This window comes from Lipomyces arxii (genome assembly GCF_038497795.1).
Source record: "Lipomyces arxii strain Phaff 12-163 unplaced genomic scaffold V1512scaffold_7, whole genome shotgun sequence".
NCBI lineage: Eukaryota > Fungi > Ascomycota > Lipomycetes > Lipomycetales > Lipomycetaceae > Lipomyces > Lipomyces arxii.
Genome location: NW_027117706.1, coordinates 213,187 through 236,723, shown reverse-complemented (window position 1 = coordinate 236,723; position 23,537 = coordinate 213,187). Strand labels below are relative to the sequence as shown.

At 45.0% G+C, this 23,537-nt stretch overlaps 9 protein-coding genes across 9 annotated transcripts; 5 read left to right on the top strand and 4 right to left on the bottom strand.

Annotated features, from left to right (window-relative positions):
* The first annotated feature begins 126 nt into the window (after positions 1-126).
* On the top strand, positions 127-3,675 carry V1512DRAFT_262561 (Spc7 kinetochore protein-domain-containing protein). Its single transcript, XM_066916322.1, has 3 exons — positions 127-514; positions 564-2,379; positions 2,430-3,675. Exons 1-3 carry the CDS (start codon positions 183-185, stop codon positions 3,597-3,599), a joined length of 3,318 nt encoding a protein of 1,105 aa, XP_066771608.1. The 5' UTR covers positions 127-182; the 3' UTR covers positions 3,600-3,675.
* A 229-nt stretch (positions 3,676-3,904) lies between these two features.
* V1512DRAFT_262560 (galactose mutarotase-like domain-containing protein) lies at positions 3,905-5,301 on the top strand. The gene is made up of 6 exons (XM_066916321.1): positions 3,905-4,202; positions 4,259-4,316; positions 4,363-4,431; positions 4,482-4,706; positions 4,757-4,961; positions 5,012-5,301. The coding sequence occupies exons 1-6, from the start codon at positions 3,958-3,960 to the stop codon at positions 5,176-5,178; spliced, it is 969 nt and encodes a 322-aa protein (XP_066771607.1). The 5' UTR covers positions 3,905-3,957; the 3' UTR covers positions 5,179-5,301.
* Positions 5,203-9,676, bottom strand: V1512DRAFT_224991 (IKI3 family-domain-containing protein). Its single transcript, XM_066913804.1, has 5 exons — positions 9,269-9,676; positions 7,217-9,213; positions 7,011-7,169; positions 6,696-6,964; positions 5,203-6,648 (listed from the first exon to the last, which is right to left on the bottom strand). Exons 1-5 carry the CDS (start codon positions 9,431-9,433, stop codon positions 5,279-5,281), a joined length of 3,960 nt encoding a protein of 1,319 aa, XP_066771606.1. The 5' UTR covers positions 9,434-9,676; the 3' UTR covers positions 5,203-5,278.
* Positions 9,677-9,853: 177 nt separating this feature from the next.
* V1512DRAFT_224987 (Sodium/hydrogen exchanger family-domain-containing protein) lies at positions 9,854-12,864 on the bottom strand. Its single transcript, XM_066913803.1, has 4 exons — positions 12,507-12,864; positions 11,395-12,458; positions 11,242-11,350; positions 9,854-11,197 (listed from the first exon to the last, which is right to left on the bottom strand). Exons 1-4 carry the CDS (start codon positions 12,591-12,593, stop codon positions 10,028-10,030), a joined length of 2,430 nt encoding a protein of 809 aa, XP_066771605.1. The 5' UTR covers positions 12,594-12,864; the 3' UTR covers positions 9,854-10,027.
* A 54-nt stretch (positions 12,865-12,918) lies between these two features.
* V1512DRAFT_262553 (Bestrophin, RFP-TM, chloride channel-domain-containing protein) lies at positions 12,919-15,527 on the bottom strand. Its single transcript, XM_066916320.1, has 2 exons — positions 14,010-15,527; positions 12,919-13,966 (listed from the first exon to the last, which is right to left on the bottom strand). Exons 1-2 carry the CDS (start codon positions 15,323-15,325, stop codon positions 13,063-13,065), a joined length of 2,220 nt encoding a protein of 739 aa, XP_066771604.1. The 5' UTR covers positions 15,326-15,527; the 3' UTR covers positions 12,919-13,062.
* A 261-nt stretch (positions 15,528-15,788) lies between these two features.
* V1512DRAFT_262552 (ATP10 protein-domain-containing protein) lies at positions 15,789-17,072 on the top strand. The gene is made up of 2 exons (XM_066916319.1): positions 15,789-16,358; positions 16,411-17,072. The coding sequence occupies exons 1-2, from the start codon at positions 15,913-15,915 to the stop codon at positions 17,009-17,011; spliced, it is 1,047 nt and encodes a 348-aa protein (XP_066771603.1). The 5' UTR covers positions 15,789-15,912; the 3' UTR covers positions 17,012-17,072.
* A 110-nt stretch (positions 17,073-17,182) lies between these two features.
* Positions 17,183-19,079, top strand: V1512DRAFT_262551 (acyl-CoA dehydrogenase/oxidase). Its single transcript, XM_066916318.1, has 2 exons — positions 17,183-17,311; positions 17,361-19,079. The coding sequence occupies exons 1-2, from the start codon at positions 17,273-17,275 to the stop codon at positions 18,945-18,947; spliced, it is 1,626 nt and encodes a 541-aa protein (XP_066771602.1). The 5' UTR covers positions 17,183-17,272; the 3' UTR covers positions 18,948-19,079.
* V1512DRAFT_262548 (pyridoxal phosphate-dependent transferase) lies at positions 19,080-20,698 on the top strand. The gene has a single exon (XM_066916317.1). The coding sequence runs from the start codon at positions 19,267-19,269 to the stop codon at positions 20,434-20,436; it is 1,170 nt and encodes a 389-aa protein (XP_066771601.1). The 5' UTR covers positions 19,080-19,266; the 3' UTR covers positions 20,437-20,698.
* On the bottom strand, positions 20,425-23,245 carry V1512DRAFT_262547 (uncharacterized protein). Its single transcript, XM_066916316.1, has 2 exons — positions 21,180-23,245; positions 20,425-21,132 (listed from the first exon to the last, which is right to left on the bottom strand). Exons 1-2 carry the CDS (start codon positions 23,190-23,192, stop codon positions 20,473-20,475), a joined length of 2,673 nt encoding a protein of 890 aa, XP_066771600.1. The 5' UTR covers positions 23,193-23,245; the 3' UTR covers positions 20,425-20,472.
* Positions 23,246-23,537: the final 292 nt, after the last annotated feature.

Below are 23,537 nucleotides of genomic sequence, written 5' to 3'. Positions count from 1 at the left end.
TACGAACCCTAAGTAAGGGTATCTGCTTACACTTTATAAAGGGGCTTGTAAAATATACCCTAACCCGACTGAATCTTTAAACTCTGTTTGTTTACTGTTGTTTGTTTACGTTTCTGTGTTTGTGCTGCTTGATCTGCTTCTCACTACTCGCGTTACCACCATCTCGGGATTTATCTGCAGCTATGCCATCACCTACAAAGCCAAAGCAGAGAAAGTCAATTGCGTTTGGTTTTAATGAGAATGCTGATACAGGTTCCTCTACTGGCCGAAAGCGCGCCAAAAGTTTAGGTGTTTCCGATGATGTAACCTTACCAATGGCAAGAAAACGAAGAACAGATGGGCCGTCACGCATACCGACAGCGCCTCGAAGTATTTTAAAAGCATCAAATTCTGCTTACGACGATAACCATACTGTAATCGGTGTTATGCAAGTTGCACTCAAGGAAGAACCCACAACAAGGCCCCCAATGGATCGAAACAGAAGAGTAAGTTTTGCTCCGGAAGCCACTTTGCAGTAAATAAACCGTTATTTAAATGTATTATCACGTTTGACTTTTTTTTAGTACGTTTGACATCAGTCCGGAAGACATTCGGTCGTTCTCAGCAGAATCAGCGGCAAGCACACCTCAACAGGGTGTTCCTTTTGCAGACTCGTCAGCACAAGAGAAAAGTGCAGTGTTTTATCGGATGGGTTCTGCTAGCCCTTTGCGAAACTCACCGCTCATCAATCGAACACCGCCGCGTGCTCTCATACAAGATTTTGTGCAAGATGAAAACGATAGTGAGGTTGAAATGGAGGACGTCACTGACGTTTTTGAAGATGAGTTTGATACAGCCCTTGTGTCTGCTGATAGACTAGAAACAAAGCCTTTGGTATCACCAGGCCCGTCGCAAGATTTAATTACAACAACTTTTTTCTCCCCACTTTCGGCTCGCAAGGAGTCCGAACAGAACATGACAACAAATGATGACAGTGAAGGCGATGATGAAGGCGACACTCAGGCAATGGATGTCACGACAGCAATCGGCAACACATATACCAGAAATCACATGGCCAATGAAGACGAGGATGAGGAAGATGCAAACAACGAAGAGACCATGGACGTCACAAAAGCAGTCGGATGGATCGAAGATAACGCTGAAGAACAACCCATGGACATGAGCACTGTGGGTGATCTTGAAAATGGTGACGATATTACCAGTACTGGAGTCATGATGGACATTACCATGGCTGTGGGTTCTATTCAGAGTAATGGGCACCCCGTCGAAGAGGAAGAAGACGTCACCGGAGTAACTATAGACATTACTCGTGCGATTGGTTCAATTCAACCCAAGGAAGAAGCAGACGATGAGGATGACGCTGGAGTTACTATGGACATTACACGAGCAATCGGCTCAATACAGCCCGAAGAAGCAGCTAGACAAGAAGAAGATGACACTTTGCTAAGCGTTCCGATGGATCTGACAGTAGCGGTGGGCAAGTTGGAGCAATCACCAGTCGCCAAGATTCATTCCCCTGTTATTAGCACTCAGTCGCCTGTTGTGAATCAAGTGGGTACGCCGCTGAGCAATCGAAAATCTAGAGCATCTGATCTTGTCGGCACACCACAGAGCGTTCGCAGTCTTAAGCGAGAGTCGAGTTTTACCATCGGTCACGCGACTCCAACAAGATTGTCATTTTCTGCGAATCCTGCAATTACGAGCACTGCCAACATGGAGTCGCCAAAAGCATCACCGTGTCGAAGAGAATCTTTTAGACGCAAGAGCTTGGTGGACGAAAAGATCCCACTGTTATTTGATGGACAAAATGTTACGATTGGAACTCCTGATGGACAAAAGCTAAAGAACGATATTAACAAGACGTTATTTACCTTCAGCACCAGCAGTTTACAGAAGCGCATTCAAAGTTTGACTCCAAAGAAGGCGTCTCGCACGCCGGTCAGACTTCCAGTTAATTCAAGTCGACAGGAATCACTAGAGTTTTTGAAATCGGAAGAGCAACAAGCCCTAACAAAAATCTACTCGCCGTTGAAAGCAGTCTCATCAGCGCTGTCGCCAGTCAAGGCAAGCATGTCAAAACCAGTGCCGAAGTTGAATCACTTGGATGCCCCAGTTTTGAACTTACAGCAAGCCATCAATACGCACGCTCTCTCTCCTAAGCCTGCAGACCGACGAGATGTTGCACCAGAAGACGAGTTTTATGAGCCGTTGTCTTTGAATGACTTTTTGAGAATGGCATCTGTTCAGTTTCTGGAAGGATTGAATACTAAGAGAAGAAATACTAAATTTTTCCCACAACAGCCAGCTGCAGAAGCCTCATTTTCCGCTACTGTTTTGGCCAAGTATCTAGAGTATCCAGCATTGGAGCTCTTTGAATTTGTACGTGAATTGTTTAACGCACTCCCGTGGTTTGATGCTAACTAATACAGAGCTGCAAGGAGCTACGCAAAAATATCGAAGAAGGCAACGACTTGTTTGAGCGATTGGAATCCGAAACTATTGAAGAGAATCCGCAACTTTTTCGCCGGTACGTGCAGTCATCTTTAGATAGCCAGGCTGCATTCTGTGCTCAATTCAAAGTTATCAAGAGTTTCTCGCGTCTCCAGGCCAAAGGAATATGGTATGAGTGGAGATCAAAACTATTTGACGGTATTTTGGGTACTTTGGCAAAGAACATAACGTTTCTGAAGGAAGATTGTGCCAATCTTGCGAAGCTTGAAGAGACAGTAGAGCCAACAGTTGCAGACATCAAAGTCAGACATTCAGAAATGAGAGCTAGACTGGAACAGCTAAAAAAGCGGAAGAATGATGCCGCGGACTGTGATCAGGAAGAGCTCATGATTATTCGCGAGAAAGTCAGTTTGATTGAGCCAGACTGTCAGGAAAAGCGGAAGGTGAAGACTGGTTTGGTGGAAGAAGATGGACGATTGTCTGTTGACATAAGTGCAATAACCGGAAAAATTCAGGAGACTCAGTCGGCCATGCCGAGCCTAGAGCAAGTCATCGAAGACAACAGAGGAATTGATACTGGGACAATTCAAGTCGTTAAAAACGAAATACATCAGATCGGGCAGCTGTTCAAATGGGAAATCAAGGCAATTACCGACAACTTCCTCGTGTTGAAATACGACGGTGAATTAGAGCTTGAGATTGATTTGCAAACTAAAGCCATTCTCCGAGTTGGTACCTGCAGCACAGAAAGCAGCCAAGTCGATGAATTCTTTTTGCGAATCATGCGCAACATTTCGGATACAACCGCACTTGGTCGTAAAATGCAAGATATTAGTTTAGTGTGGCAGCAGTGCAAATACTTGAAACAGGAAATCGACATGTTGTCTAGCAGCTACATTACAGCCATCAATCTAGATGATGATTCGCTTACAGCGAGATCAGAAATTCTAATTGCCAAGTCAAGGACTAAGATAGTGGTCACGTATGCTTTGCGGACAATTGACGAGAATAGTGCAGTTATTTTATGTGAGCCTTGTCTTGAAGTGGTCTATGGCAAGACGGACAAAAAAGGGGATTATTTACCACGACGGCTTGAGATGTCACAAAGAGGGTTATTGCAGAAAGGTTGTGACGATATTTGTCTGTAGGATTAGCAGATGTTGTTTAGCAGGTGTTTTTTGAGACAGCACGTGCTCTTTGTACAATAATATCGCTTTAAATGTTTATTGGCTGCACTCCCACATGTAGTTAGTTGCATTAGCACCAGTACCAGCGACAGTAAATTAGAGCAGACGTAATCTTACAACAAACAACAGAATGCTCTATTGTCTTTTCGCAATAAATTGAAAACACGAAGTCTATACAAATTGCGGACGGTGGGCGGCCGAGAACAAAGAACAGAGCTGTAAGTGAATGGGGTGCGCGGCGTGAGAAAACCCGGGGGGGGGGGGAGTTAAAGTGTGAGCACTGACGACAGGCACCGTCCCACGGCGGACCTAATATTTTATGTTGGCGAACCGACTGCGATTGAGACAAAGACTACATTTTCCAAGGCTTCGACTGTTTCCAATTGTAAATTCTCAGGCATTCACTTTTAATTCACGTACTTCAAAAATGCCAATTGATCAAACTGAGACCAAGGTCGTCTTGACGTCACCGACTGATGCATCAACTTCGGTCGAGATCTTGTTGCACGGAGCCAATATTTTGTCATGGACTGTCAAGGGTGAAGAGAAGTTATGGCTGAGCGAGTATGTGTGCAGTGAATGAGTTCACGGGATCAATTGAGAGCTAATTGCGAGACCAGAGGTGCGATTCTGGATGGTTCCAAGGCTGTTCGAGGTGGTATTCCGTTAGTGTTCCCGGTATGTGTGTGTGCATCGTGTACAGAATCGTAGTTAAGAATTCCAGGTTTTTGGAAAGGCTGTATCGGGTCCTACTGCTGCATTGCCACAGCACGGAGTTGCTAGATTATCAAAGGTATTTTCTCAGGTGATGTTGATTCGAGTTTGATTTTAACAATGATGTAGTGGGAGTTTTTAGGCCAAACGTCGGCTAATCCGTTGACTGTTCAGTTTGGACTTGGTCCCGAGAACTTGTCTGATACCCTCAAGAACGCATGGAATTTTGATTTCACCTTGATTTACACCGTTGCGCTCGGCGAGGATACGCTCGAGACTTCGCTGAAGGTTGAAAACACTAGCACCGTTGACTGGGACTTTCAGGTCTTGTTTCACACTTACTTTAAAATTCCTGTATGTTAAGCTATGCTGCTCGGGCAGAACTTCACTGATTTAGTATCTAGGATGTCGACAAGGTTCAGGTCCACGGATTGGACAGCGTACATGTTGTTGATAAGGTCTCAAAGTCAGAATTCACGTCCGTAAGCGAGCCAGTCACAATCTCATCCCAAGTCGACCGTGTGTACGAAAACATTTCGGCAGAAGTTTCAATCGTTTCAGAGGGCAAGACATTATATGAGATTTCACGAAAGAATCTCGACGACGTTGGTATGTACCTCTGTTCACAACAAAACGGTCTAGTTTTATTAATTTTCTAGTCGTCTGGAATCCATGGGTTGACGCGTCCAAGAGCATGAGCGATTTCAAACCCGAGACTGGATACAAGACCATGATTTGCGTTGAAGCTGGAAGTGTGAGCAAGTGGACCACGCTTCCTGCTGGTGAGACTTGGGAAGCAACCGAAAAAATCAGGGCGCTGTTGTAGATGTAGGACGATTTAATACTGTGTGTCAAATAAAACTGAGATCCATTCCGAACAAAACTTATCGCGAATCTATGTATGCTAAATTTATGTACAACCCAGTCTAATCATAATCTAAAATCTCCATCTTTTCAAAATCCTCAACTTTTGGCACAGGCAATTCCGGTGCAAGATACATGTTGCCTTCATCGTCGTACCGTTGCCGGTCGCGTTCTGAAATAGTGTAGACCTCACCGACACACATGTTCAAGCTACCGACCAACTCCACATACCGCCGCTGAATCTCCAGCGCACGTTCACGCATCCCGCGCCGCATCAGTCCTTCGACTAACCGTCGCCCGTCGCCGCGAGTCTCGTTTATCCGGTCAATCAACCGGCCGATGGAGTTGATCAGGTATTCTTCCTCATACACGCTACCTTTCTTGCCCCGCGCGCGCTTGCGCTCTTCTCGCCGCCGGTTCTTGACTGTCTTGCGCGATGCACCAGTTTGTGCTGTGCCGGCTGTCTTACCGGTATATCGAGTAAACAATGACGCCGAAGTTGACATCTCACTTGGTGCTATCGACACGTTATCCGGGATATCTGACTCTTCTGCGCCTTCGAAATAGCTCATTGGATCCTCCAGCTTCTTCACTCGTAGCTCTCGCAACCTTTCAATCTGGGCATTCAATTGACCTCTGCAGTCCGACAGCAATTCCGAAATTGTATTAAACCCATCGACCAAAGCAGGTTCAAGCAGCTCATGTATGAATTTAGCTGTGTTTTGCTGCAAAATGATACGAATCGCATCAGAGTAAAAGAAACCTTTGCAAAGCGCCAGCACGGCCTCTTTCAAGTCACGACAGTATTCAAGGTACACCGTAGCCGAGTCCTTGTACTGTCTGGCTTCCAACAATGCTTCCGCAAGTTTGAGTGACACATCGTGAACATCAGATTGAGCAGAATTGGCCATAGAACACACGGCCAAGGCTTCACGCCAGTGAGTACCAAGCACGTACGAATCTAACGCGTCATTGTAATCGCCCAAAAGTTCATACGCCAATCCGGCTTCTTTGAACTCGCCATTCTGCTTCAAGTACTTGGCAAACAGCGTTAAAATTGCATACTGCTTGATTGGCTCATACTTATAAATCTGCAGCGCGTTTTTGTACAAGACATGCTTGACAATAAATCTCTCAACTTCGGGAAAAATCTCTTTCCCATCGTCGTCATATTTCATCCCGGTCAAATGCGTCAATGCCTTTGCATGTCGGCCAAGATGTTCGTCTAGTAAAAAGCGTCGCCGTAATGGAACATGATTCTGTAGATCGTTGATGAACGGGAGATACTCTCGAGGATCTTTCTGAGATTGCCGTGCAATCAGAAGCGCTAGTCGTAAATCATAAATCCCCAGTGCATAGTCGTATAACTTATTGACATCCTGCAAGAAACAAATATGCTCTATAGCCCTCGTCAAATTCTCTTGATCATCATCTACCTTCGTTAATACTACGTCGAACCTAAAAAGATATCAAACATACGACCGAAATTTGCAATAAGAGTAAGCGCAGCCTCGATATCTGGTGGATGCTTGCAGACATACGCAGTAATAATCGACTGAGTATGACTCTTGCTGTAACTTTGCAAAAGAACGCCCAATATTGCGTCGCAAATCCGATTAATCTTCGACTTGTGATCCTCCATCGCCTTGTCTGCAGTTACAGGTTCCAATGACAGCGACGCCATAGCAGTCTCGTCAACGCCAGTCGGCATTGTGGCTTTGTATATAGTCTTAGTAACGTCCTCGTTTCTACCCCCGTCAGCCATTTTACTACCAAACACAAAAGCAGACTTACGTTAATCCAGACATAAACAAATCAAGATAATCAACCTTGCCCAATGCCTTCACAAACATTTCTACATTATCCATAAACAGTTGGGGATCATAATCGTACAAGATGTCAAGATTGACACGATGAATGCGACAAGCCTTAAAAGCTTCTAAGTAGTCACGTCTTAGACTTTGTCAGCGCATTCAACCAAACAGCAAAACTCCGCATACTTTTCAATATTCCGTCTAACACCTTCAAGCACCAGCAGCCGTGGATAAATAGTCTCCAAATTTCCACGTGGCATTTGCAATACAACCGCAACCTTCGACGGCATAATCGAGACAATCTTACCACCACGCTCGATTGCCCGTGAACGTTCGTCATCGTTAGCAGCATCCGGCACAACATCTAAATCTGCATCACCGGCTGTAAGATGGACAAACTTGAGAAAATTCTGCGCAGTGGTGTATAGTAAATAGTTTTCAGTCACAATAAATGACGTACATGATACGCTGATTCTCTGCTGATTGGCGTATAACCGGCCGTTCGAGGCTAGACCAAACACATAAATTTTGTCACCCACAATTGCGTCTCCAACAGTCAAACATCTTTCAGGCAGCTGCAAAATCTTTGAGACCGTAATTTCATAAGTTTCCCCATCGTCTGAACTGGAGCAAATTTCCCAGACATCGGCATTGGCTAATTCGATACCGATAGCACGATGATCCGTCCTTGGAGCCATAGTCACGACTGACGCTTCAAAATCATGAGTGAATACAATGTCGTACTCTAGATCATTGTTAAATTTCAAAAGACTAACCCGACTGTAATGAGGGTAGTCAAACAAAACCGCCAGCACGTTCCTACTAATAAATCGGAGTTGTCTGGCAATACCTACCAGATCAAGTTCTGTCAATGGAATCGATTTTGTGACTGTCGGGGTCGCAATCGACTTGGAACCAAGTAACGACCACTGTGCAAGTTCAATTTCGGAATGCTCAAGAACAGCAATTAAGTCGTTTGAAACGTTAATAGATGCATGTGCAGAAGAAGACGCAAGTTCAAGCGTGCGAAATGCCATTGGAGGCGGCGTGTTTGCAATTTTCAAAGGCGTAATTTTCAAATTCTTACCATCGGCCACCATCAGAACTCCGCTATCGTTTGGTGGCGCCTTTGATCCCGTATATAAACTGGACGCAAACTCAAAGATTTCCATGAAGTCTTTCTGTCCCAGAATCAGTGTTAATGGCCGCTCGGTATGCCATCTCATAAACCGCATTGGCTCTTCTTTCGTAAGATATAGCTCTTGCTTCAAATACCAGTAGTAATTGTTGACAGTCCAAAACTGTATCCTATTGCTCAACAAAATTGCCAGCACGGTTGAATCAACGTTCCATTGCACATCGAGAATTGTCTCATCAGTCAATAGTCTAGTCTTAAACTCACCACGCCGTAATCCATTCCGCTCGAAAAACACTACATCCAGTCCTCGACGCTCACCATCAACTATTCGTTGGACGGACGCAATCAGATTTCCCGACGGTCTCCATGACACAAAACTTTCAAGACCGTCAACTGGTTCAGAAACACTGTCCAACACGCCGTCTCTGCTAAACACCCGAATTGTGCGGCGAAGACATTCACCGATATCTGTAGCGACGGTATCTACTGAGTTAACACAGAGGTACGCACCGTCACCACGCCACGAAATGCGTGTCTGTGAATCATCTTTAATACTCAACACGCCTTCATCTATAGCCTGTCGAAGAGTAGGATCACGCCTGCCTTTAACACCTTTTCCTTCGAACTGAGTCTCCTTCTTTCCCCAACCAACAGAAACATGACTCGACATAGTAATATCCTTTGCTGAAAACTCAAAGTCTGCTACTTGATCAAACTGCCTACTGAGCAGAATCAATGACTTTGCGCCTGTCGTTAGGGCCAAAATTTCTTCGTCTGGACTCCAGCTTGCCGCAGTAAACCCTTCGTCCACTGATCCAACAACAGTCACATTTCCTTCTCCCTCTGGATCTTCATCAACTTCGATATTAACGATTTCTCCACCAGCCATCACAATGACCGCATTATTACTGTCAGGAAAGAAGTGCAAATCAATTACGCGATCAGAGCCAAATGCTCCTTCTGGTACGCTCAAACCTGAGGGTAAGGAGTCCTCTGCAAGTGGTGTAGTAAACCATGCTGCTAATAATTTAACCGTTCCATCTGGCTACGATTCCACCACATTAGCAAACTCATTCGTATAAAGTAAAGAGTACACACACCTTAATTTCTTGCAGTTCAGTCTCATACTGATAATCCGATGGGCCCAGCAAACATATTAGAGAATTGTTAACCACGTTGAAAAATGCCTTTGTTAGAGGTAAATCAGGAGCCGATACGGACTCTACCGTGACCCTGGATCGTTGAGTCTGTAGTAAATTCCACATTTCTCCTGTTCAATTTGGCTCATCAAACGGCTGAAGTCAATGAGTAATTGTAACCAATGACTTCTGTTCAGCTTCTGAAAGATCAAAGTATGAGCTGACGAATGAATAAGAGATATAGTGTTGATTATGTACACACTTCTCAGCTATATAAGATCTTGTTTTATCTTAATCAATCGCGGTAAAGCAAAATTCATCTCAAGATTTTTAGTTCTTTATAGTACGTTTTGTGGCCTAGGACGCGTTTGGTGGAGGTATATACGAGTATAGTAATACAAATTTATGGTATAAATAGTTAAGATTAGAGTCCTAAGCAATGACCTCCACGTGAATCATAAACTCACGAGCTGCTTATTAGTACAAACTTAAATTACAGTCTAGTCTTTATGTAGTTAGTTTATATAACTTTGTCTCACTTTAAGCGCGTTAAAATACAAATCAGATGTGCCAACTTAAGCTCTTCAAAACATGGCGAGATTATGTAAAATAAGGTTTCAATGGCTTGCCACTAAGCAGGTGTCAAAATCACCCTGAAAGCTTAAAAATGTCTCAGTTCAAACATGAGATTTTGTACAACAAAGAACACAGAACAATAAACTAATTTGCACGATAAACCATAAAACTACCGTGTGTAACGCTATTTAATACACAATCAACAAACTCTCCGAACATACCAGGTGGCTTCTCTGACGACGACGATGCCGAGAATGATTCAGACGCCTCTAGTCCAACATTGTCTCTGCCCACCACGATGACGTCAGACGGCCGAACAATCTCAATCTGCGCCTTGCGGACACACTCACTGCGAACTTCATCGATAGATTCCAGCTGTTCAACTACAATCCTATCAAGATATCGCTCGGGTAATTCAAGATCTGGTGTCGCGTGCAGAATTGTAGCAGTTACATTCGGATGTGCAAGCACCCGGGCACAGAGCAGTGACAGCAACTTTTCGTCGTCCGCACTCCCCAAGTAAGGAAACATTATATGTGTGAACTCTGTGCCACCTGATCGACCGACTAATAACTCAGTGGACGAATTGCCCGGTGCCATGTGTTCCACCTCTGTGTTGTCACAGAATCCTCGATCTAGAAACACTATCGTATCGCAAGACACCACATCTAATAGTCCCCGAACAAATCTTCCCATGCGAGACTGAGAAAAGTCGGTTGCACTCTCAATCCTCCAGGGTACAACAATAACATCGGCATTCATATCGGACGCTTTAGAGCTACTATATCCAGCAAATTGATACTCCGGAATGATCGCACGCGAGCCAGACAGCCGGCATCCTCCCCAAAATTTATTAACCCATAAGAACGACTGCAGCATGACATCGCGGCAAACTTGCGGCACTCCAGTCTCTTCCTCAGTCGCTCTAACGATCGCAGACTCACGGTCAGTCAGTTCCTCGATCCGGAGTCCATGCACCGTCAGCTCGTCAGCAACTTCGATGCTCATCACCGATTCTAGTTTTTCAGGCTGCAGGCCTGGGTGCGTTGCCGAAGTAGAGGAATTGGTGCTAAGGACCGGAGCGAAAAGCTGCAACAGAGCCATAGTCGCAGGTACTGATGCCGAGTTGCTCAAAATGGTCAGCATCTTAAGCGGATTGACTGTAGCCTCATCCCGCACAGTCTCGGAAGACGCGCGCTCGTCGTGCAAATCAAGTGGAACTTGCGTGAGGTCTTGATCCCATTGAATCTCACCACGACGCCACATGGCAACTTTCTTTTGATACCATGGCGGATAGAGCATCATTGTAATTGGCTATACCATTAGCCTTACTCAAACAAGTAGTCTGACTCACTTACTGTAGTGAAGAAAGTGCAAAGAAGAGCCATAACAACAAACATTGTGAACACTCGCTCACTCAGAATACCAGCTTGCAGGCCTACGTTTAACACAATGAGTTCCACCAATCTATCTAGTTAGCAAGATGTGATCACGCATACACAAACCAATACCCTTTGCAAGACATCAAACTACCAACTGTGAAAGATTCACGCCACAGCATTCCACTCAATTTTGCAGCAACTGTACCACCGGTGATCTTTGAAATCATGGCAATGCTAATAATGGCAATTGTATATCCCCATGTCAAACCGTCGTCAAGTAAACCAAGATTGGTCTTCAGACCAGACAAAGCAAAATACAGTGGCAAGAACAGAAGTGTGATTATATCCTCAACTTTTTCTGTGACTTTGACTGCAAACCCGTGTTCATGTGGCACGACCAGACCGGCCAAGAAACCACCAAAAATGGCATGCACACCAATCATGTCAGTGAAGAACGCAGAAATTAAAACGAGAAGCAATGTGAAAACCATCATGAGCTGAGTTGGTCCGTTTTCTAAACTCCCAGTTCTTTGGGCTGCGTATCTGAACAGAGGCTTGATTGCAAAAATCAGAAATAGAATCCAACCGACGGAGACCAAGAATACATAGAGCGCGACAATACCAGAAGAAGAGTTTACCAATGCGACTGTCAAGGCGAGCAGAATCCACCCTACGACGTCGTTTGTAACACCTGCTGAGAGAACAACCGTTCCAACATTTGTCGACAATAACTTCAACTCGGTCAGAATACGAGCCAACACAGGAAAAGCTGTGATAGCCATGGCGACCCCAACGAATAGCGCATATAGTCCGAATGACATCTTCGTATCAATGTCATCTGCTTCAAGATGGTAGTGCTTATAAAGACCAACAGACACAGCTACACCAAGACCGAAAGGCAAAGCCATACCAGCCAGGGCGACAGCACCCGAAATACGAAAATTCTTCCTAACAAGCGACAGGTCCAATTCCAGACCGACTAAGAACAGGAAAAAAACAAGACCAATATTTGCAACTAGAGTCAACAATGGCATCGATGCTGTCGGGAAAATAGCTTCATTGAAGTTAGGAATTCGGCCCATCACTGACGGCCCAAGTAGAACACCGCCAATTACTTCAGCAATGACTCTTGGTTGACGCAGTAGAGATAAAGGATAATGTAATAGTCGACAAAACACGACAATAATAACCAGCTTTCCATTCTCGTCAGATTTGTAAATTACCTATAATAGAACTCTTACTTGTATGACAAAAAGCATCAATGGGTCCGTCGCGCTGTACGCAGTCGGATTCATTCCACTGAACACTCCAGAACTACTTCCAGCCATGTTTACTACGATGATGAATACATTGAAAGTGAGGATTCAGAAGGTTGTAATTATAAGGTCACGACGTGGGCTGAGCAGTCAGTATTAAACTTTCGCCTTGGATGAATGATCTCTTTCTAGAGTTTTGTTCGTGTGTCAGATTTAAATTAACGCGCTGTTTTGTTGTATTGGCACAATTGATTACAATAGAAAAACCTCCTGACTGTTGGAATGTGTTCCCATCACAAACCAAATTTGTGATATTTACTCTCCTAAGCCATATATGATGTGCGTAGCTGTGTACGCCAAAGACAATAAACAATGGCACGTGCCATATTCAGGAGAAGTGCATTTCTTGCCGGATCTACACAAATATACCTTAATTCAAAATTAAACAAACCAAGACAGGTTTTACAAATGTTAAGATTGCTATTATGTTGTAAACAAAATCTCTTTTCTTTTGTCTACAAAAAACTCCACAATAGACAAATTACAAAAACTTGGCAGAGTTTAATGATTCGTAAATCTCTTTTGCGTCTTCTTCATTGTCTAGATCGTACGTTTTCGGTTGTGATTCCGAATTCGTAACTGTAAGCTCAATTCCAGAAGATGGCGATGTATTGGACACAGTTTTTCGAAGTTCAGGAACCGTACCTGCCAGTCGTGGTAGATGACGCTCGACTTCCTCCAAGGTCATATTGTCGACCGCGCGTCCACCTGAGTTTCCTCTAAACCGATGAGAATTATTGGCCGCAAGCGGCGGTGCAACGTCGTCTTTGTCATCGTCTTCATCTTCCAAAATAACGCTATGTCTCGCATCAACCGACAACGTTCTCATTGTGCTGCTGACTGGGCCGCTCGTGCTAGTTTTAACGGGTTCGGATGCAGTGGTATCAACCGTCGGTACAGGTGTAGCAGGCTCGTCACTCTTGCGTCGTAGCTCTGGATGGTGTTTAGCATGCCAGTGCTTAGATGGATCCTCAACCACTTGTTGCAAGATTGAAAACACGTCTTCAAGATTGAGTTCATCCAAACATTCATTATAACTGCCCTCAAATACCGGAGCCAGCGGAGTATTCAATCTGTCCTTCATCCACGCAGAAGGGTCTGCATATGGAACGTGTGACATGGTCATCGCCACTTCAACACTGATATTTTGACAATACCGGTTTAAATCCAAATCGTTAGAATCGAATCCGAACGGATTTTCAATCTCGAGTCCAATTGCGGCAAGACCGAGGATAACGTAGCCGGCAATAATGGTTCCGGGGATTGCAACCCATCGAAGGGTCAGGACCAGCTGAAACGGTAAGATTAAAGTAAAGATCCAGGCCAGCTGGTTACAAAGAATGTTGTAGGCTAAAGGCAAAGGAGTTCGAAGAATTCGCTCAGTGCTGTCATATTAGTTATGTTTTGTATGTAACATCAGCCACTCACCCAGTAAGAATATCTGTCATTAAGTTCAGTTGAGTGTGGAACTGAGCAACCTCCGATGGACTAAGCATAGCTTGCTCTTTGTTAAGTTCTCTCTCGTAGTACGCGATATATTGCAGGATTTCTAGAGGAAGATTTCCATGCATGACGGTGGCTCTTGAAATTCTATCATCACGATCGGCTAAATATTCGACCAATTTCGGATCTAGAGGGAACCACTGCTGCATTTTAGTCTTTATATTTCGTTGATAGGTCAGTTTACGTTGAAGAGGGGCCGACGACGTGCGTGCCAGAGGATTTGGTTCTAAAGTCGACGGTGTCCCCACAGCAGCAGACCTCATGATCTCTTCCAACGTCGCCAGCTTTTCAGCTTCCGCTTGATCGTTCGCGAGCTCAGCGCGCTGTCGCATCTGCTCTAGCTCCGCAAGTTCAGATCGCTTTTTGGCGTAAGTAGGAAGGTATCGTACAAAAGGTTGCAGGTCTTCGTAATCAATTCCCATCTCTTCACGAAGGTGATGTTTGAGAGCTATAGCGAAAGCAACGAGCAGCTTCATAACGGTGACTTTCATTAGCGTGTCCTCCTTCTCCGTACCTTTACGTAATGGAATTTGAAACCACAAAAATCTTGAGAAGCTGCGAATGGTGACGGTCAGTTGTGCCCAATACTTGCGACCTTCGTTGTATCTCTCATAGGCAGTGTTGACACGAAACGATAACGTCAGACCAGTGACGAAGCCAAGAACGGTGATCAATATCGAAGAGACACCAAGATTTGTTTTCAATAATGATATGCTCACAATCAAAGAACCCCATGATGCAACAATGACCATCTGTGGAAGCAAGCTCCAGAATATAGAGCCCCTGAATCTCAGCGCGTATGGTAGTGCAGACCGGGCAAATGGGTCGTCGTGGACCTTCGCGTTCAGAAACGAGTCAATTTCTGTTTGCATGAGCAGCTTTCTAAACGGCGGCAACGTCCGCTTTGAACTGAGTGCCTTATTTGATTCAGTGGATGTTGTTGCAGTCTGTCTGCGCGAGACGGCTGGCAGGTGGTCTCCTCTAGATGTGGATCTATATGTCTTTGTCTTTGAATTAACTAATTTTTCAGAAGTGTCTATCACCTTTTCAGGATCATCTGCAATCTGATTCATGACCAATTCATCTTGGTCACGTATATTTCCTCTCCATCTTCTCCATCGGGGCGTCCTCCGGAAAGCATCTAAACTAGGCTGGTCCAGACTCGACGACGATCTTTCAGCATAAAATCCAGCCGCTGACGCTTCTGGATTAAGTGTATCCAATGTCTTTGAACGATACATTGTCTATACAACGAAGTTCGTGTCTGCTGAAAAGTCGAGACGAATATTTGAAGATGTGTTTCACCGTTAAAGCTTATTTTAATTTGCTGTTCGCCAAACTTGCTGTTCAGCCAGGAATATGAGGATAGAAGCAGCCAGGTGTGCAGAATCAAAATGCCAATGACATGAGTACAAGAACGTATGAATCAAACCAGTAAAAGACTTTGACTAGTCAAAATAAAGATTATGCAGAGAGCATTAAGGTTTTTAGAGTCTAGTCGATTCGGGATAATGAGCCGCAGCACTAGTGAAATAAGTACAAACGTTATTGAAGTAACATGGAGCTTGTGCTATTCAGTGAAACTTTGATTATAAAAAAAATTTAGTGTTTTAATTGTTAACAGTGTAACAAAATATGTTATTAAGCATTAGTTTACATTCAATTATTTGTGCTAAAAGGCGAATGGAAGCGACTCAAATGTACTGAATGATCAGCCGCTCTTATTTTAAGGTTTATATCTGTTACCCGGACTAAAACTTTTGAGCTTGCTTTTGGGCCATTAACAGAGGGTCGCCGGACAATTTGGGCTCGAGATATAACACAAAAAATGACACCAATATGGCGATATGCGAGTGTCCGGGTACTTTTGAGCACAGCCAAAGCATCTCATGTGCTTACTGTACACCCCGTTGGGTTTCAACGTTGTCTGTCTGATGTAGCAGCTTCTTCCGATAGCACGACATCTCCACCGGCATTCAATCCCCCTGCTCCACCGCAACCACAGCCGGTAAATGTACAGCCAATACCACCAACGACACAACTTCCAACGCCAGAAAAGAAGAAAGCGTCGTCTGACGATGTAGCGAAAGCTTTAAAAGCATTGAATTTGGCATCAAAGCCGAAGCAGGACCCGGGTGCCTACCTGATTCGACCGATTGGTGTAAAGACACCTCCAAAAGCAATTGATAATACTGGAGGTGATAAACGGACATGGGCACAAAAACGTGCTGACTTTGTTGATTATGATAAACATATTGAACGTCGTAAAGAACTGTATGTTGAATTACTGACTGGTCGTTATCGGAATGTATCTAATGATACCTAGATTGGCACAGATGTCGAAATCATACTTTTCAGAAATGCATGAATACATCAGAACAATGGGAAAACAATGGACAGCACCAAAGCTTTACTTCAAAGCAGATAAAGCTCTTTATTTGCCCAATTTCATTGGTACTACAGTCAAATCGTCAAAATTGTCAGCTACGACTACTGCATTAAAAGGTCACGTTTCTATTGTTAAGATTTATTCTGCTTTGTCTGGTGAACGACAGATTCAATCATATTTTGATAATCCAGATGACGCATGGAAACCTGTACCAGTAGAGAAGGGATATCAAATAGTGGATATATACATTCCCGAGAGCTTTATCAAATCTTGGATTTCAAAGATCTTTCAAGGACGAACACGGAAACTGATTGGACAAGAAAGATATGATAAGTTCTTCTATGCAACCAAGTTACCTGGTCAATTAAACCTTAGTATTGGTCTCACTAACAGATACTGTGGATACATCTATCTTGTTGATAGAGATTGTAAGATTCGATGGGCGGCTTGTGGAGATGCAATTGACGAAGAACGAGACTCATTGAAGAGATGTTTAGAAGGAATGGTCAGTGAAGACAGAGCACGACAAAAGAAGTAAAATGTAAATAATGTATAGTATTGGATGTATATGACATAAATGAATAACTACAGTCACTCAAGTTGCATGTGACTATGAACGGTAGTTAACGTCATGCCTGGTGCTTACCCGGTTTAATTGAACCAGAATTAAAAAACCTGGGGAAGTTTCGCCTCGGCTCAATCGACCATCGTTCAATTGGAGTCTCCTCATTTCTCAGCTCTACTTAAATATCCCCACATTGTCCGGCTTTTTGTTTTGTATCTTCACTTCATTACTCTCATGGCTACTCAGCAATCTTTACAAAACTTCTCAGAAGAGGTAATATATGTCAAAATGAATATAATCAATCATTGCTTACCTTTAATAGGACGTAGCAAAGCACGGTACCGAAGAATCTTTATGGATTGTGATTGATGGAGGTGTTTACGACTTGACCTCATTTCAAAATGAACATCCTGGTGGCAAAAAGATCCTTAAGCGTGTCGCAGGTAAAGATGCGTCCAAAATGTTCTGGAAATATCACAATGCCGGTATCTTGAAGAAATACACTCCAAAACTTCAAATTGGGGCCATCGGTTCGGCCGCTCCAGTAGTTCAGGAAAAGGAAGCAGATGCTCCTGCCGCGCCGGTAGCGGTTGTAGAGTCCAGTACCGCAAAAGAGCTGTTCGAGCAATACGGTGACATGGTTCCATTCGCTGATCCGAACTGGTACCAGGGCTATTCTACCGCTTACCTTAATGCGTCTCATGTTGCGCTCAGAGATGAAGTTCGTGCCTGGGTTGATGCAGAAATTGAACCGTTTGTTGGTGAATGGGATGAAAAGAAAGAAGTACCTGCTGAGATTTATAAGGAGATGGGTCGCCGGGGATATCTTGCAGGCGCTTTGGGTGTTCATTATCCTGTTGAGTACACTGATATTAGACCTAAATGTGTTGCACCTGAGCAATGGGATCATTTTCATGAGATGATTTTGACTGACGAAATCACACGGGCTGGCTCTGGTGGTTTGGTTTGGAATTTGCTCGGTGGATACGGAATTGGTGCGCCGCCCGTTGTCAAATTCGCGACGCCTGAAACAAAGCAACGAGTTCTTCCTGGTCTGTTGGCTGGTGACAAACGTATCTGTCTCTGCATTACTGAGCCCGATGCTGGTAGTGATGTGGCAAACCTCACCACTTCTGCGAAGCTGACGCCAGATGGCAAGCATTACATTGTCAATGGCGAGAAGAAGTGGATTACAAACGGTATTTGGGCTGACTACTTCACTGTCGCTGTCCGTACTGGTGGTGAAGGTATGAGCGGTGTGTCGTTACTGCTGCTCGAAAAGACCATGCCTGGGTTGAACGTCCGTAGAATGGACTGCTCTGGCGTGTGGAGTTCCGGTACTACCTATGTCACATTCGAAGATGTCAAGGTTCCCGTTGAGAACTTGATCGGAAAAGAAAACCAAGGATTCAAAGTAATCATGACTAACTTTAATCATGAGCGTCTCGGAATTATTATTCAGGCTACTAGATTTTCTCGTGTCTGTTATGAAGAGTCAATGAAATACGCACATAAGCGTCGTACATTTGGTAAGCGCTTAATTGATCACCCTGTTATTCGTGCCAAACTGGCAAATATGGCCATCAAGATTGAAGCTACATACAATTGGTTGGAAAACATGGTGTTTCAGACATGTTCAATGTCGGAGCAGGAGGCCATGTACCGTCTCGGTGGAGCGATTGCTGGACTTAAAGCTCAGTCGACTCAGACCTTTGAATTCTGTGCCCGTGAAGCTGCGCAGATTTTCGGTGGACTCTCGTACTCTCGTGGTGGACAAGGTGGCAAGGTCGAGCGGCTGTATCGTGAGGTTCGTGCATATGCCATTCCCGGCGGATCAGAGGAGATTATGTTGGATTTGGCAGTGCGCCAGTCACTCCGTGTTCATCAGGCGCTTGGGGCCAAACTGTAATTTACGAGTTATGAATGTTTTGTCTGGCGCACTGGTTTTCTTGTTTCTTTTCTCGATATATTGTTTTTCGGTTTGTTTGTAAATATCCAGATTTGCTACTTTTGTTCACATATAACGACTTGTTCTATCGCTTTAGACGTTATTGCCGTAGTATTTAAACTTTAACATGGTTGCTCGAGGGTTAATTTTGAGATCATATTAAAATGAACTACTCACTCAATTCATTCAAATTCAAGTAGAAATCCTTAATTTCCGAGGAAAGATAGATTTGAACATACAGAATCAGAAATCACAGTGTTCAAAAAGAATAAAATCGTCCATGTCACATTCAACTGGAATTTCAGATTTAGGTCTTGATCTTGCGTCATTAACTGTTCACGCAGACGACAATTTAGCGCTTGTGTCGGATGTCACGACCCCACTTCATGTGTCCACGACGTATCACTACAATGACGATCCATCAAAGTTGAAATCAGCCAGGGAGCATGACATCAGGGTGGCGGACAAGCCAGGCAGCTTCATCTATTCGCGATTTAGCACGCCTGTGATTGAACGGCTTGAGGCTGTCGTTTCTGCTGCTTTAAACGGGCATGCAATTGTGTATAGCAGTGGGTTGGCTGCTTATACTGCTGCGCTGGCGCATTATCATCCAAAGAAATTGTCGATTGGAGACGGGTATCATGGTTGTCATGGCGTGGCTCGTATCTTTACCCGACTGTCAAACATGGAACAGATTGAGCTGTACGATGAGAATCTAGGCGAAGGCGACTTAATGCACATTGAAACTCCAATTAACCCGACTGGTCTCTCGGTCGACTTGGCCAAAGCGGTCGAGTTTGCGCACAGTAGGGGAGCCAAAGTGCTAGTCGACGCAACCTTTGCGCCGCCGCCGTTGCAAGACCCGTTCGAGTTCGGCGTCGACATGGTCATGCATTCGGCGACAAAGTATCTCGGCGGCCATTCTGATTTACTCGCGGGTGTGCTGGTCACGAAAGACGACGATGTTCGGATGCGGTTGCTCCAGGACCGTGGCATGTTAGGCGGCGCGCCGGGAAATTTCGAGTCGTGGCTTCTCTTACGAAGCATGCGGACTTTTAAGATGCGGGTTGAGACTCAGTCCAGAAACGCGACCACTGTCGTGCAATTTCTCAACTCCGCAATTAAGAACTCGGAAATTCCAGTGCTGAAGACGATTTACCACTCGTCGCTACAGACCGAGGATTTTGTGCGCAAACAACTTAAGAATGGATTGTTTGGCCCGACGTTTTCTATCGAGGTCGAGTCCATCGAGGTCGCAAAAACATTGCCTTCGCGACTGAAACTATTTCATCACGCGACTTCACTCGGCGGGGTTGAAAGTCTGATTGAATGGCGTGCAATGACTGACGAACACGTCTCTCAAACTTTGCTTCGACTTTCGATAGGAGTCGAGGACGCTGACGACCTGATTGCGGATTTAAAGCAAGGCCTGCTCTCGTTTTCCAAATAGAATGCTTGATTATATTACACTTTTTACAACTCTAAACTAAACCAAACCAAACCCCTTTGAATGCACTATCGCGGTCATAATCATATGCCTCAGCTTCTCTTTCGACTTATACTCCGGCAGCAGCAGCCGGCCAAAACACGTCAACGACGTCGGCAATCGGTCTGAATCCGGTCCGTTGCGCTGGATCACAAACTTGACCCCCGTAATCCCGTCCACAACCGGCACTCGATCGCACGCCGTCACAAACTCGAGCAACTGCCGCTTCTGTTCTGGCTTGAACTCCTTCACAATCTCCCAAAACCATTGAATCAACGGCAGCATCGGCCAGTATCCATCTCCGTACTGCGTCACTTTCTCCAATAGGCCCATGTCAATATCGTCATCCGCGTCCCGGCCCTGCACGAGCGCCATCAGCTCGAGCGGTGTGAACATTTTTGTCAGTCTGTCCGGCATCAGATGATTCCATCCGCGCTTAAACCCGTCAAAAAAAGGAGCCACGGATACGTCGCTCACGTGCCGAACGTACTCGCGAACGTACTCCTGCACGTTCTCGTTCGTGACCGCAGGTGACGGCGTTCCTTGCATCGGAATCGTTATGATGCCATCTAGTGTGGTATGTGTATAATCGAATGTAAGATCTAGATCTGCCTTATCGCCTTCGTAGTCGAGTAATCTCTGGAGGCCACGAGCCAAAGACTAATACGTCAGTCGCTACACAAACACTTCCCCACGTTTTAACTTACGGGGTAAATATCTTCGATATCGGCCGTCGAAGTCGGTATGACGTCACACAGTCGCATGTACATCATCTTTGGAAACGAAACTCCAACAGTGCATCCGTTGTATACTGCGAGCGCAATAGTCGCGCCGGCAACCTCGAACCTGTCCACGCCGTCGATGCAGCTAGCTGAGAACCACGCGCGTTGGGATTCCGGCTCGATCTCAAACATTCCGTAGGCCGGATCGCACATTTTCCGGCCGACGTCGACAAATAGCTCGACCTGCACGCCGCCATAATCGACTCCGTCTTCACCAGTGTCCGCAAACCGGACCTTGAGTGGCTTGTTCAAAGTGTTTTTTGCAAGCGCGGTGCGGACACCGTTGTAGACCGACCCCATAACGTCACTACGGAAAACGTCAAGTAATAAATAAGGCTCGACGTATTGCACCATGGCGTATTGTAGTGTGAGACGCTGAGTCGTAGAGTTCACAATCCGCGGGTTGGAGCTGGCATTCGTGCGATCGGTCGTGGACGACACGAGTGGAAGAATCGGTCTGAGGTGACGAACAGATGATGATGGATAGAATCTGGTAATGTGACTAATGAGGGCCATTGTGGTGCCTCCGTGCCTGTATCGAGCAACCATGAGGGTCAATGACCTGTATCTGAGCAACTCGACTCTTAATCGTAAAGAGATGATGTATGGCGCATAGTCTAAAATATGCACGTACTGACTTCGATCGCACGTGTCAAAGTCGTTAAAGTACGTCTCGAGAGATAGATCAGCAAGCTTGTCAAGCATAGGCACATCGGCAACAAACTTTGGCGAAATTTTCCACGCCTCGCACCAGACCTGCATGCACAATCCGAGCACAGAACTGCGCTTCACGTAAGTAGTGTGTCCGATTGGCCAGTACTGCGATATATAAGCCTTCGCCCAATGGCATAAGACCGCGACATTTTCGTCCGCCTCGTCGCTGTTGATTGTCATTGCAAACATGAGAAACACGACCACGTCAATAGTGAGTGTCTTGACAACTTGAACAAACAGCGCACGCATCGAAGCATTACATCGCGAGTGCAGAGCATTGAACCCCACGGTCTGCAATACGTGGTTAATTGTACTAGTGTCGGAAATCTGGCGTGCATATCGGGTGATGAGTAAAGATGCAAGTGCGTTTGCTTGCACGAGTTTGAATACAGATGCCTCTAATTGCTCTTTGAACTCTTCTGATGTAGTAACCTCAGCTAACATCACCATGTGATTGGCATGCATGCCTTTGAGTCCGAGTATAAGAGCGTCTATTATTTCGGCGTAGCTGTACGAATCTGAATCCGGCATCAAGTCTTCCATCATTCTGTAGACAACGCGATACATTTCGGGACCAGCAGATATGCATGCGGCTAGCTTTATGGGTGATGATAGAATGTGAACAAATGACATATGCACAAATTGTTTGTTTTGTGGGTCTCCAGAGGCACGACGTAGTAGAAACAAATCCTCGATTGACGTCAAATTTTTCAATAATTGACCATCATATGGCATGACCGTCTTTGCCCTTAGTGAAGACATGCCAAACACTCTTTTGTGAATATCTCCCGTCTCGGAAGGCTCGTCTTGTAGCAATGGCGGTTCGTACACTGCTCCAATCTCGCAAATTGCATCCACATCTTCCACTGTCTCACAATCCGTCTTTGAGGACGAAGTTGAATATATGCCTGTAATTTTAGGTTTTATGCTTGGACACAACGCGCCTTTGCCATGGCGGATTACCAATGTCCACGCCAACTGTCTCGCAGAATGTACAGACAGCTCCCTACCCCCAGTCCAGTCTTGAAACTTTTTGGATGATGCACAGTATGGAAATTTACAATTGTCGGTCGGCGATGTCGAGTTTGAGTGGCCGCATCCGCGCGTAAGCTGGCGAGTATAGATGTCAACTAAGCCATTCAGCTGATGTGCTCGGTTGCGTGTCCGGGGCACGTACGCCACCTCATGCGAAGTCTGAGCTTCAACTATCGTGTCAATATTCATTAAACTATCCGAGTTGCCATATCCAGCTATGTCCAGATAGAATAAGGGGGTCGCCAATAATTTATGTATTTACAGAAGCAATAAACGCATACACGTGACTTGTAGCAATTGCTTACAGTTATTGAGGTACTTGTACTTTACTTATTGAACCGACTTATGCAGGGGTAAAGTGCGCCACAGGGATCTACGGCGATCACTCAAGCCCTTCGAGCATCAGCCAACACATTGCTAATGCCACTCTAATCGTGCTAGTGCTGCTAGTGCTGCTGCCTGAGCGAAAACATAAATTTGTTTACCGTACTTAATTTAATACTACGCACGTGCCGCTATTTTCGTATGAATACA